We start from the raw sequence: 11,591 nt of genomic DNA, 5'->3' as shown, positions 1-11,591 counted from the left end.
TATCGACTACAACGCTCCGGCGCCGCGATAGTAGTATTTCCGAGGCCGTCTCCGTCGTTTACGCCTAATCCGGCGGCGTTTTTTGCTCGAAGCGGTATCGTTCGCGCCTAATCCGGCGGTATTTGCTCGGAGCGGTAGGCTCGAAAGGCTTATCCTACGCGTTCCGGATAGTACTACTCGCTATAGGCGTTTTATAGGGTACTTATAGTAGGCGTTAGATAAGGTACTCGCTATAAATAGTTCGAATCCTATTTAACTATAGGCGTTTTAGATAGTATTTGCTATAAGCGTTTCGGATAGGACTACTCGCTATAGCTATCTCGGACAGTTACCGCTATAAGCGTTTCGAATATTACTACTCGCTATAAGCGTTTTTAGTAGTATTTACTATAAGCGTTTCGGATTAGACTTGCTATAAGTATTCTAAATAGGACTTACTATAGGTATTTTAGATAGTACTACTTGCTATAAGCGTTCTTAATAGTACTTGCTATTTGCGTTCCGAATTAGACTTACTATACGCGTTCCGGATAAGACTTAGTATAAGCGTTTCGGATTAGAATTGCTATATAGTGCGTTCTAAATGAAACTTAGTATAGGCGTTATAGATAGTAGTACTAACTATTAGCGCTCCGGATTAGAGTTATTAGACTTACTATACGCGTTCTAAATAGTACTTAGTATTATAAGCGTTCTGAATTAGACCTATTATAGGCGTTATAGATAATAGTTAGCTTATCCTACGCGTTCCGGATAGTACTACTCGCTATAGATATTCTATAGAGTACTCGCTATAGGCGTTATATAGGGTACTCGCTACAGATAGTTCGAATGCTATTTAACTGTAGGCGTTTTAGATAGTATTTGCTATAAGCGTTCCGGATAGTACTACTCGCTATAGGCCTTCCGGATAGTGCTTCGTATAAGTATTTAGTTTCGGATTAGACTTAGACTTACTTTATACATTCCGGACAAGACTTTCTGTAGGCGTTTCGGATTAGATTATTAGACTTGCTATACGCGTTCCGGTTTATATAGGACGAACTATACTAAGCGTTTAAAATAAGGCTTGTCCTACGCGTTCCGGATAGTACTACTCGCTATAGACATCTTAGATAGTTACCGCTATAGGCGTTTCGAATATTACTACTCGCTATAGGCGTTTTTAGTAGTATTCACTATAAGCGTTTCGGATATAACTTGCTATAAGTATTCTAAATAGTACTTACTATAGGTATTTTAGAAAGTACTACTTACTATAAGCGTTCGTAATAGTACTTACTATTACCGTTCTAAATTAGACCTACTATACGCGTTCCGGATAGTACTTACTCTACGCGTTTCGGATAAGTCTTAGTATAGGCGTTTCGGATTAGAATTGCTATATAGCGCGTTCTAAATAGAACTTGGTATAAGCGTTATAGATAGTAGTACTAACTATTAGCGCTCCGGATTAGACTTGCTATACGCGTTCCGAATAGTACTTACTAAGTTACTATTATAAACGTTCTAAATCAGACTTTCTATAGGCGTTATAGATAGTAGTTAGCTTGTCCTACGCGTTCCGGATAGTACTACTCGCTATAGGTATTCTATAGAGTACTCGCTATAGGCGTTTTATAGGGTACTTACGGCCCCTTTAGGCTTACTACGGCTTAAAATAAGCTAAAAGCCGACTCTACTTAGCTATAGCCGAGGAACTTTAAAATTTCTTAGTTTACGAGCGGTTCGGAGATTATAGGAGTCGTAGTATATAGTTCGTAAGCGGTTCGGAGATTATAGGAGTTGTAGTATATATCGTAAGGCTACGATAGTATTATTTCCGATGCTATATCGGTCGTTTATGCCTAATCCGGCGGTATTTGCTCGAGGCGGTATACTCGAAAGGCTTAGCCTACGCGTTTCGGATAGTACTACTCGCTATAGATATTCTATAGAGTACTCGCTATAGGCGTTTTATAAGGTACTCGCAGTAGGCGTTATACAAGGTACTCGCTACAAGCAGTTCGAATACCATCTAGTAACTATAGGCGTTTCAGACAGTATCTACTACAAGCGTTCCGGAAAGTACTACTCGCTAAAGATATCTCGGATAATTATCGCTATAAGCGTTTCGAATATTACTACTCGCTATAAGCGTTTTTAGCAGTATTTGCTATAGGCGTTTCGGGCGTTTTGGATTAGACTTACTATAGGTATTCTAAATAGCACTTACTATAGGTATTTTAGATAGTACTACTTGCTTTAAGCGTTCTTAGTAGTACTTACTATTAGCGTTCCGAATTAGACTTGCTATATACGTTCCGGATAGTACTTACTCTACGCGTTCCGGATAAGACTTAGTGTAAGCGTTTCGGATTAGAATTGCTATATAGCGCGTTCTAAATAGAACTTAGTATAGGCGTTTTAGATAGTAGTGCTAACTGTTAGCGCTCTGGATTAGACTTACTATACGCGTTCCGAATAGTACTTACTATTATAAGTGCTCTAAGTTAGCCTTACTATAGGCGTTGTTAGTAACAGTTAGCTTATTCTACGCGTTCCGGATAGTACTGCTCGCTATAGATGTTCTATAGAGTACTCGCTATAGGCGTTCTATAGGGTACTTAGAGTAGGCGTTATATAGGGTACTCGCTATAGATAGTTCGAATGCTGTTTAACTATAGGCGTTTTAGATAGTACTTACTATAAGCGTTCTAGATAGTGCTGCTCGCTATAGTCTTAGCCTATAGGCCTTCCGGATAGTGCTTAATATAAGTATTTAGTTTCGGATTAGACTTAGACTTAATTTATACATTCCGGATAAGACTTTCTATAAGCGTTTTAGATTAGACTTAGTATACGCGTTCCGGTTTATATAGGACTAACTATACTAAGCGTTTAAAATAAGGCTTGTCCTACCGACTCCTACGCGTTCCGTATAGTACTACTCGCTATAGGTGTTCTATAGAGTGCTCGCTATAGGCGTTTTATAAGGTACTCGTAGTAGGCGTTATATAGGGTGTCCGCTAAAAGTAGTTCTAATGCTATTTACTATAGCCTATAGGCGTTTTAGATAGTATTTGCTATAGGCGTTCCGGATAGTGCTACTCGCTATAGATATCTCGGATAGTTACCGCTATAAGCGTTTCGAATAATACTACTCGCTATAAGCGTTTTTAGTAGCATTTACTATAGGCGTTTCAGATATAACTTGCTATAAGTATTCTAAATAGTACTTACTATAGGTATTTTAGAAAGTACTACTTGCTATAGGCGTTCTTAGTAGTACTTACTATTAGCGTTCTATATTAGACTTACTATACGCGTTTCGGATAGTACTTACTATACGCGTTTCGGATAAGACTTAGTATAGGCGATCCGTATTAGAGTTACTATATAGCGCGTTCTAAATAAAACTTAGTATAGGCGTTATAGATAGTAGTACTAACTGTTAGCGCTCCGGATTAGACTTACTATACGCGTTCCGAATAGTACTTAGTATTATAAGCGTTCCAAATTAGAATTCCTATAGTTGTTTTCGATTAAAGTTGCTATAAGCGTTTTGAATTAGACTTACTATACGCCTTGTAGGCAGTACTTGCTATAAGTGTTCCGACTCGGAAAGAACTACTTACTATAGATATTTCGAATAGTACTCGCTATAGGTATTCCGGATAGCAATTACTATTAGCGCATTCCGGCTCGCTATAGGCGTTTTTTAGGGCACTCGTAGTAGGCGTTATATAGGGTACTTGCTATAAATAGTTCGAATACTATTTAGCTATAGGCGTTTTAGATAGTATTTGCTATAAGCGTTCCGGATAGTACTACTCGCTTTAGGCCTTCCGGGTAGTACCTAATATAAGTATTTAGTTTCGGATTAGACTTAGACTTACTATATATATTCCGGATAAGACTTTCTATAAGCGTTTTAAATTAGACTTGCTATACGCGTTCCGGCCTATACAGGACTAACTATACTAAGCGTTTAAAATAAGGCTTATCCTACGCGTTCCGGATAGTACTACTCGCTATAGGTATTCTATAGAGCACTCGCTATAGGCGTTTTATAAGGTACTCGTAGTAGGCGTTATATAGGGTACTTAGCGCTCGCTATAAGCAGTTCGAATACCTATAAGCGTTTCGGATTAGACTTGCTATACGCGTTCCGGTTTATATAGAACTAACTATACTAAGCGTTTAAAATAAGGCTTGTTCTACGCGTTCCGGATAGTACTACTCGCTATAGATATCTTAGATAGTTACCGCTATAGGCGTTTCGAATATTACTACTCGCTATAGGCGTTTTTAGTAGTATTTACTATAAGCGTTTCGGATATAACTTGCTATAAGTATTCTAAATAGTACTTACTATAGGTATTTTAGAAAGTACTACTTACTATAAGCGTTCGTAATAGTACTTACTATTACCGTTCCGAATTAGACCTACTATACGCGTTCCGGATAAGACTTAGTATAAGCGTTTCGGATTAGAATTACTATATAGCGCGTTCTAAATAAAACTTAGTATAGGCGTTATAGATAGTAGTACTAACTATTAGCGCTCCGGATTAGACTTACTATACGCGTTCCGAATAGTACTTAGTATTATAAGCGTTCTAAATAAGAATCCCTATAAGTGTTTTAGATTAAAATTACTATAGGGGTTTTAGATTAGACTTAGTATCCGCCTTATAGGTAGTACTTACTATACGCCTTATAGGTAGTACTTACTATAAGCGTTCTAACTCGGAAAGAACTACTTACTATAGATATTTCGAATAGTACTCGCTATAGGTATTCCGGATAGTAATTACTATAGGCATATTCCGGAAGTAGTTACTATAGATATTTAAGACTATCTTGCCACAAGCGTTCCTAATAGTGCTCGCTGTAAGCGTTTCTAAATAGTGCTTTCTAATATCTATAACGCGTTCCGGATTAATATTACTTTTTAGTATTAGCGTTTTAGATATAACTTACTATACGCGTTTTAGATTAGGCCTACTATAGGCGTCTAGATAAGACTTTAGCTACTCGTCGCCTCAGGCTTCTCGTGTGGCTCTTCGAGCCACATAAGCCCTAGTATGCAGTTGACAACCTGTAAGCACAACAACTATACCTATTCCGGCTACAATAGCTGTCTATCGCGCCACGGTGAAACAGTATTCCATCGAGAGACTTAGCAGCCATCTTCCGGCCGCGAGGGCTAGATCCGGACGGTCACGCGGTAGACAGGTAGCAGTTGGCTTTTCTACCTTAGAAGTTAGCGACTTGCAACTACACCCTCTGACAAGATTTCGGAGTCCGCTTTTCTAGCTTTCCGAGTCTGTCTTGCGCCTGAGTTACCAGAATGGAGTAGTGTCATTGGTTAGTCGGCCTGTCGAATGCTTGTAACGACTCGCAATCTGCTACTCGATCGGTTACTTTAGGCGATCGGTTAGTTGGGGTGTAGCAAGCTCGTCTGTTTACAACCTTTCACTACTGTCAGACCCTGTGCAGATCGATAGACAGAAGTCTGTATTGTTTGTCACGTCGTGGGGGCACATATCTCGCTCCTACTACTTGAAACGGCCAACCTCGCATGACCGAGCTTGTCCGATTGACAGTTCGTATCAATTAGCTTCCATATTTCCTCCTCCAGGCTCGCTTTACATACTATAACAGTGAGTAAACAACGAGTGGGGAATCCAGGCTGCTTCACTGTTACAGTATGTAAAGCGAGCCTGGGCCCAGTCGCTGCATATATGCGCTCTACAAACTATATACAAAACCAATGGGCAGGGAGGGCGGGTACAGCGATTGCGGCGCCGAGTAGGTGAATGAAGGAAGAAATGCTCATGCAGGCGGTGTAGAACTATAGAAACCTGAAATATTCTCCAGATATACCTCTTCTAGAATAGCGACATATCCCCAGCTCAAGGGTGCCGAGAAAGGTACTGGGCCTTGTAGATGAGTTATACCATCGGACGGAGGGCTACCGGTGCAGTTGCAACAACATAAGGAGATCTAGAATTGCGAAACAGCTGGTTTTGCCGACACCTTTGCATGTCTCTTCACATGAAGGTCCCGGGACATAAAAGAACAAAAACATCACTAGGGTCATTCTTCCTTGGGTTTTACTAAACTCTACACCGCCAAAAATGTCTCAGATACTCCCAAGAAGAGGGATGTCACTGACCCCAACTTCTTGCATAGATGTCAAGTACCTTGATCGAACGACACAACGACGTCAATGCTCTCTATGAGGTGCCGTGATCATTTCCTGGTTCGGCAATTTTGGCCTCATTGCCCTCGTATTCCTCACGTGGAATCAGGTAGAGCCAGAAAGGACGCTTCTCCCACAGCACCCAGCCCTTGAGGTTCTCACGCCAATGCCTACTCTCCTCGGCGACAACGATCTCGAAGTTCCAAAGTATTCGTGCCAGAATGATGCTGATTTCAGCGTATCCCAAGCTTCTCACTACGTCAGATGACAACTCATGTGGTGTAGATGCTGCAGGAACTCACTTTCTGGCTGGACACATTCTGGGGCCGCAAGAGAACGGGTGAAAAGCGTCCCTTCGATCACTTGCAAATTCAGAATAGATGTCCGAATTGGGCATCCAACGCTCGGGAATGAATTCCTGAGCTCTCTTGAAGTTGTGTTCACTTCGATACATCGCTCGGTGATGAATACTGAGCACGGTCTACAATAGTAGTGTCAGTAACTTCGCACAAGTGCAGTCCATCAACCACATACATTTCCAGGAATCCAGTCATCGAAAATCTTGTTGCCTTGTTTTGGTGTTATTCGCCATAGAGCATTTGGGGTGACAGGATGCAGGCGCAGTCCTTCTTCGATAACAGCCCTGAGGAAGGGCAATGTCATTGCCTTAGTGCTGGTCATCTCATCTTCGCTCTTGAAATTCGCTCGCAGCTCTCGCAGCAATCTGGCCTTCAGCGTTGCATCCGATGAAATGCGGTACAAAAGCGATACTGTAGAATTGGCTGAGCTCTCGGAACCCGCAAAAGTAAGCAAATTCGAATTTGCGAGGATCTCTTCTTGCGTCATGCACTTGGACACAATGCTGATCAGCGAGACGCTTTCGCTTGGTGATACACCAACAGATCCATGAGACTCACATTGCCACCCCTCCCTTGCTTCATCAGCTCGAAGAGGTCAGTCCGGTCAGGTGCTTTCCCTGCAAGCCTCTCATTCACGATGTTTCCGATGAGCTTGTCAAAGTGCGTAAACTGCGTAAGCAAGGTGTATACGTCTCTCCATGGCATCGCCAGCCAGAATATCCAAATCCGTTTAGAGACGCATATAGTGTGCAGGAGCTGCAAGTTGGTGATGAGGAGATCCTGCCATGCTCGAAACCTTTCATTGCCTGCCACGCACCCAAAGGTCTTGCCAAATAGAAGTTCCCCAATGATGTCGAAGGTAAGGTAGTTCACCCAACGCATGAGATTGATGGGCTTCTTCGCTACACCGATTCCTGTCGAATCTGGTCGATGAACAAGTCCATGTTTCTGCGAATAATCGGCTCCTGTTCTGTCAAAGCAGCATGCGAGAAGCCAGGGGCAAGGACGTTCTTCATTCTCCTCTGGTCGGAATCTTTTGCCGAGATGATGTAGTGCAACTTGGAAGAGATGAAAAACTCCGGTCGTCGATTCTCAATCTTGGTATCTTGACGGCAGTATATCTCATCCCACGCCTCGGGAATGTCAAAGGAAAGTTCGTCCGGAGCGACACGCACGATGTGTCCGTACTGTTTGTGGAGCTCCTCGATCTTTTCGTGCCAGAAACCACTACGATACCAGAAGCCCCACGGCAGACTGGATGCTACGAACAGCTTTGGACCGGGATACTTCCGAAGAGGATGGAAGTAAATGTTATAGATGGGCAGTATGATCAAGTAGTAGATAACTGCCTGTGCTTTCACATCAGTATGCAAATTTGACGGTTTCGAAAAGTGAAGCTTCGCGTACCAGAAGGACGCTGGTCCCAAGCAGTGATGACCAGGACATCGCTGGCAATCGATCCATAGTATGTGAGGAGGTTTCAATTGTGTTGAAGGGGTACAGGATGGTTTAGTTCGACCTTTGACGGCGTTGTGACAAAGCAAACGTAACGAAACTAGCAAGATGCTTCCTTCGTTGAGGATGCATCAGAGGCTTTGATGGGGAATACGTCTCTCAGGTGAGTGCAAGGCCGACGCGCCGCTCCTGCAATGATCATGCACGAGTCTCAGCATAGCTAGCTTTGTTGGACGCAGCAGAGCCTGCGCAGGACTGCCAGCTGGGGCTCGGGGAAGTGGTCAAGGTAGAGGTGTTGTACGACAAAGTTATATAAGCTACTTCTAACTTAGGGTTAGGAGCGGCGTCGCTTTTTACAACAGTTATAAGCCCGGCTTTGCGCTTCCGAGGGATCGCCGACGGCGATATAGCGTAGTAGTTACGGCGTAAAAGCTAAAAGAGAACTAAGCCTATTTAGGAAAGGCTGCCGGCACTTCTATTATACCGCGAGTAGGAGTATACTACGCTAGTAGCGGGATAAGGATACCTAAGTCGAGAGGACTTCTTTACTTCTCTAAAGCAAAGAAGTAGGAGGAGTATTATATAATAAAGTTACACAAGCTACTTCTAAATTAGGGTTAGGAGCGGCATCGCTTTTTATAATAAGAGGAAGGTTAAATAGATGCTACCCTAAGTATATATATCCTTTTTTAAGAACTAAACGATAGCGTCCGCCGCCTAAGTAGTAGATTATAACTTAATATAGGTATAAGAGTCTACTTCTCCTATTAGATAGAATAGTAGTCGTAGGGCTCTAAGGCTCGCACTATAATATAGAAATTTTAAAAGAGTATATAGATACTTAGTATACTAGTAAAATACCGTTCGATAGCTTTCTAGATACTCTATAGTACTATTTAATATTTATTAAACTAAACTTTTTTTTAAAAAATCAATTGCTAGTAATAAACTAAGTTTTAAGATTCCTAGCTACTATAATACCTAAAATGTAATATTTGTTACTAGTAATATTTTATTTGTATTAGTATAGATAAAGTCTATATATAATAACCTAAAGCAAAGTAGTAAAACTACTATTAATATCTAATTTTCCTCTACTTAAAACTAATGAAATAAGTTTAAATGCTAGTCTTAAACAATATTAGATTTTATTCTTTTTACTAAAACTTTTATATATACAAACTAACATTTATAAGGTTTTTTATTAATTAAGTAATATTTTTAATAAAAATTTTGAATTTCTATCGCTACCTACAAAATAATACTACTATAAAAGTTTAATAGTAATTAATAGTTACACCAAAGGCCTCGTAGTTGGTTATTAATTACCGATTAGGATTCAATTAAACTAATCTCACTACGAGTTTGGTTCCCGCAATTTTGCCCTTCGAGATTTCTTCTAGACCTCGCACAATGCCCTCAAATTGACCTTCCACCTCTTTGATAGGCAAAGGCTGGATCAAATCCCGATTGACCATCTCTTGAATTTCTGCAGCCCACATTCTACAGAGCTGCACAGATTCAGGGTTACTCTTTCGTGTGTACACAGAGTCGCCAAGTTCAACATCGTACCCGAGCTGCTCGTAACCCATGATAATATTGACCTTGACTGACCGACGAGGCCGCCATGCCTCGGGGCAGTCCTCAAGACACGCGTATCGAGCTCCAAGCCTTGCCAGCACATTGAAGCATATCTCAACCGAATCTGGCTGCGTAATGCAGTCTAAAGCATGTTTGATCGGCCTGCCTTGTGCAATCTTTCGCACTTCTTCGACGCAATTAGGCGACGTGTACGAGGCTGTGCCGATTGCACCGTAGCTCATAGCACGTGGGGCAGATCTGTCGGAACACACTGCAATAGGATCGTAGCCCGACCTGCGGAAAGCTAGTCAGTCATGGCCATCCTTCAAAGGAAGCCTAGAGTGAACAAACCGCTTCAGCATTTGGATAGCTATACAGCCTGTTGCAGTCCCACCGCCGTACACCAAGACGAGAATGGCCTTTTCAGACGGCGCTGAAGGCTTACCCGTAAGAGCAAGCGCATCGGGTTTCGACATTGCCAGCCCTACCGTTGCCCACGATAGGTTGCCAAGACCTGCGGCTAGAGTGTCACTCCAGTGATCAGGTACCAGAATGGTATGTCTGGCATCGGCGATTGCGTACTGAGAAAAACCACCGTGAAGTTGATTGTTCTGTCGATAGGGGAGCTCGCCAGCAATAACACGCGAGCCGACCCGGACAGTGGAAGCAGATCCTGCCAACACCACTACTCCAAAGAAATCGCACCCGGCTGGCGTGTCCTCCATGAAGAAGTGCGAGACCATCTTGGCGTCGACTGGATTCAGTCCCACGGCTAAGACTTGAACGAGCACATCATGATCCGATCGGAGCTCAGGCACCGCTCTCCCATGTGCCACTGCTAGAGGCAATCGCCCTTTGGGCAGTCCTGGAGTCTTCCTTTGAACGATGATGGTTTGCTTCGAAGGCAGCGCTGTTGACATGGCTAAGACGAATCGCGAGAGAGGATGTTGACATTCAGGAGAGCAGGAGAAGCACCGGCCTCTATTCTATAGCGTGAAGGGCACGGTAGGGGCACATTGCTTGCGCCCTCCCCTTAAGATTACCTAGGAAGCGTTCCAAGTCTAGCAGCTTGCAATGTCTATTATAAATCTTATCGAGAAGTTTCGAATTTCGAAAATTTTAGATTTCCAAGTCTAGCTAGCATATAATATATAGAATTGCTATTAGATTACTGTATTACAAATAGTACTAGGTCTATACCTATACTAGTACTAACTTTATTAAAATCTATAACTATTATTAAGTTCTACTCCTTAGTAGTTAGTTTAAAGTTTAGTTATAAGCTTTTATAAGTACTTGCTTTAAGTTTAAAAATACTAAAAAAATATTATATATATTAGAAATTAGCAGTCTATATACTAGAGGCTAGTATTAAATATAAAATATATTTAAATTTTTAAAACTTTTTCCTAAATTGATATTATTAATATTAGTGTACGAGATTTATTTAATATCTAATAAAGAATTTAGCAATTTATTATATTAGATTTTCGATAACTAGTTCTTAGTAGTATCTCCTATTAGCCTAACTATTAGCTATTAGTCATCATTTACAGAGAAATTAACAAATGTCCAAAAGCTTTTAGTATAATAGCAGCGTCTAAAAATACCTCGCTCTCAATTATAATCGTTACTAAGAGGTCGTAAATATTTAGCTAGAATTAAGAAAGGCTTTCGTGCCTTTCGTTCCATCCCGAGGCGTCTACGGAAGTGTCTCGTATTATAACCTCCGCATATGGCGCAATAGCGAGGTTGCGTGCAGCAACGGTGACCACGATGGTTACGACGCGACAGTTCCGTACCCCACGGAGTAGGTATTATTCTCAGCTCACGGAGTCCGTACAAGTTTGCACACTCCGTTCTTAGTGCAACCGATGCACGGACGCCCTTACGGGACTTCAGATAGCACTCAGGATGTCGACATGGTCGCTTGCTTGTAACAATATCAAATAGGCAGGTTTGAGACAAAGTTGCATATTGCCCGGTTCGACATGCATTGCGAGCTC

At 41.7% G+C, this 11,591-nt stretch overlaps 4 protein-coding genes across 4 annotated transcripts; all 4 read right to left on the bottom strand.

Moving 5' to 3' along the window:
- Positions 1-5,011: 5,011 nt before the first annotated feature.
- On the bottom strand, positions 5,012-5,350 carry MYCFIDRAFT_178318 (uncharacterized protein; the record flags this gene model as incomplete). Its single annotated transcript, XM_007932206.1, has 4 exons — positions 5,012-5,083; positions 5,139-5,163; positions 5,210-5,240; positions 5,269-5,350. 4 exons carry the CDS (start codon positions 5,348-5,350, stop codon positions 5,012-5,014), a joined length of 210 nt encoding a protein of 69 aa, XP_007930397.1.
- A 100-nt stretch (positions 5,351-5,450) lies between these two features.
- Positions 5,451-6,178, bottom strand: MYCFIDRAFT_178317 (uncharacterized protein; the record flags this gene model as incomplete). The annotated part of the gene is made up of 8 exons (XM_007932205.1): positions 5,451-5,476; positions 5,517-5,561; positions 5,590-5,721; positions 5,757-5,819; positions 5,850-5,991; positions 6,025-6,036; positions 6,080-6,129; positions 6,160-6,178. 8 exons carry the CDS (start codon positions 6,176-6,178, stop codon positions 5,451-5,453), a joined length of 489 nt encoding a protein of 162 aa, XP_007930396.1.
- A 46-nt stretch (positions 6,179-6,224) lies between these two features.
- On the bottom strand, positions 6,225-7,995 carry MYCFIDRAFT_190535 (uncharacterized protein; the record flags this gene model as incomplete). Its single annotated transcript, XM_007932204.1, has 6 exons — positions 6,225-6,438; positions 6,493-6,671; positions 6,725-7,039; positions 7,108-7,497; positions 7,557-7,898; positions 7,957-7,995. 6 exons carry the CDS (start codon positions 7,993-7,995, stop codon positions 6,225-6,227), a joined length of 1,479 nt encoding a protein of 492 aa, XP_007930395.1.
- Positions 7,996-9,347: 1,352 nt separating this feature from the next.
- On the bottom strand, positions 9,348-10,505 carry MYCFIDRAFT_37626 (uncharacterized protein; the record flags this gene model as incomplete). The annotated part of the gene is made up of 2 exons (XM_007931498.1): positions 9,348-9,879; positions 9,937-10,505. 2 exons carry the CDS (start codon positions 10,503-10,505, stop codon positions 9,348-9,350), a joined length of 1,101 nt encoding a protein of 366 aa, XP_007929689.1.
- Positions 10,506-11,591: the final 1,086 nt, after the last annotated feature.

This window comes from Pseudocercospora fijiensis, assembly GCF_000340215.1.
Source record: "Pseudocercospora fijiensis CIRAD86 unplaced genomic scaffold MYCFIscaffold_8, whole genome shotgun sequence".
Taxonomy (NCBI): Eukaryota; Fungi; Ascomycota; class Dothideomycetes; order Mycosphaerellales; family Mycosphaerellaceae; genus Pseudocercospora; species Pseudocercospora fijiensis.
This window is presented reverse-complemented; position numbering and strand designations above follow the sequence as displayed.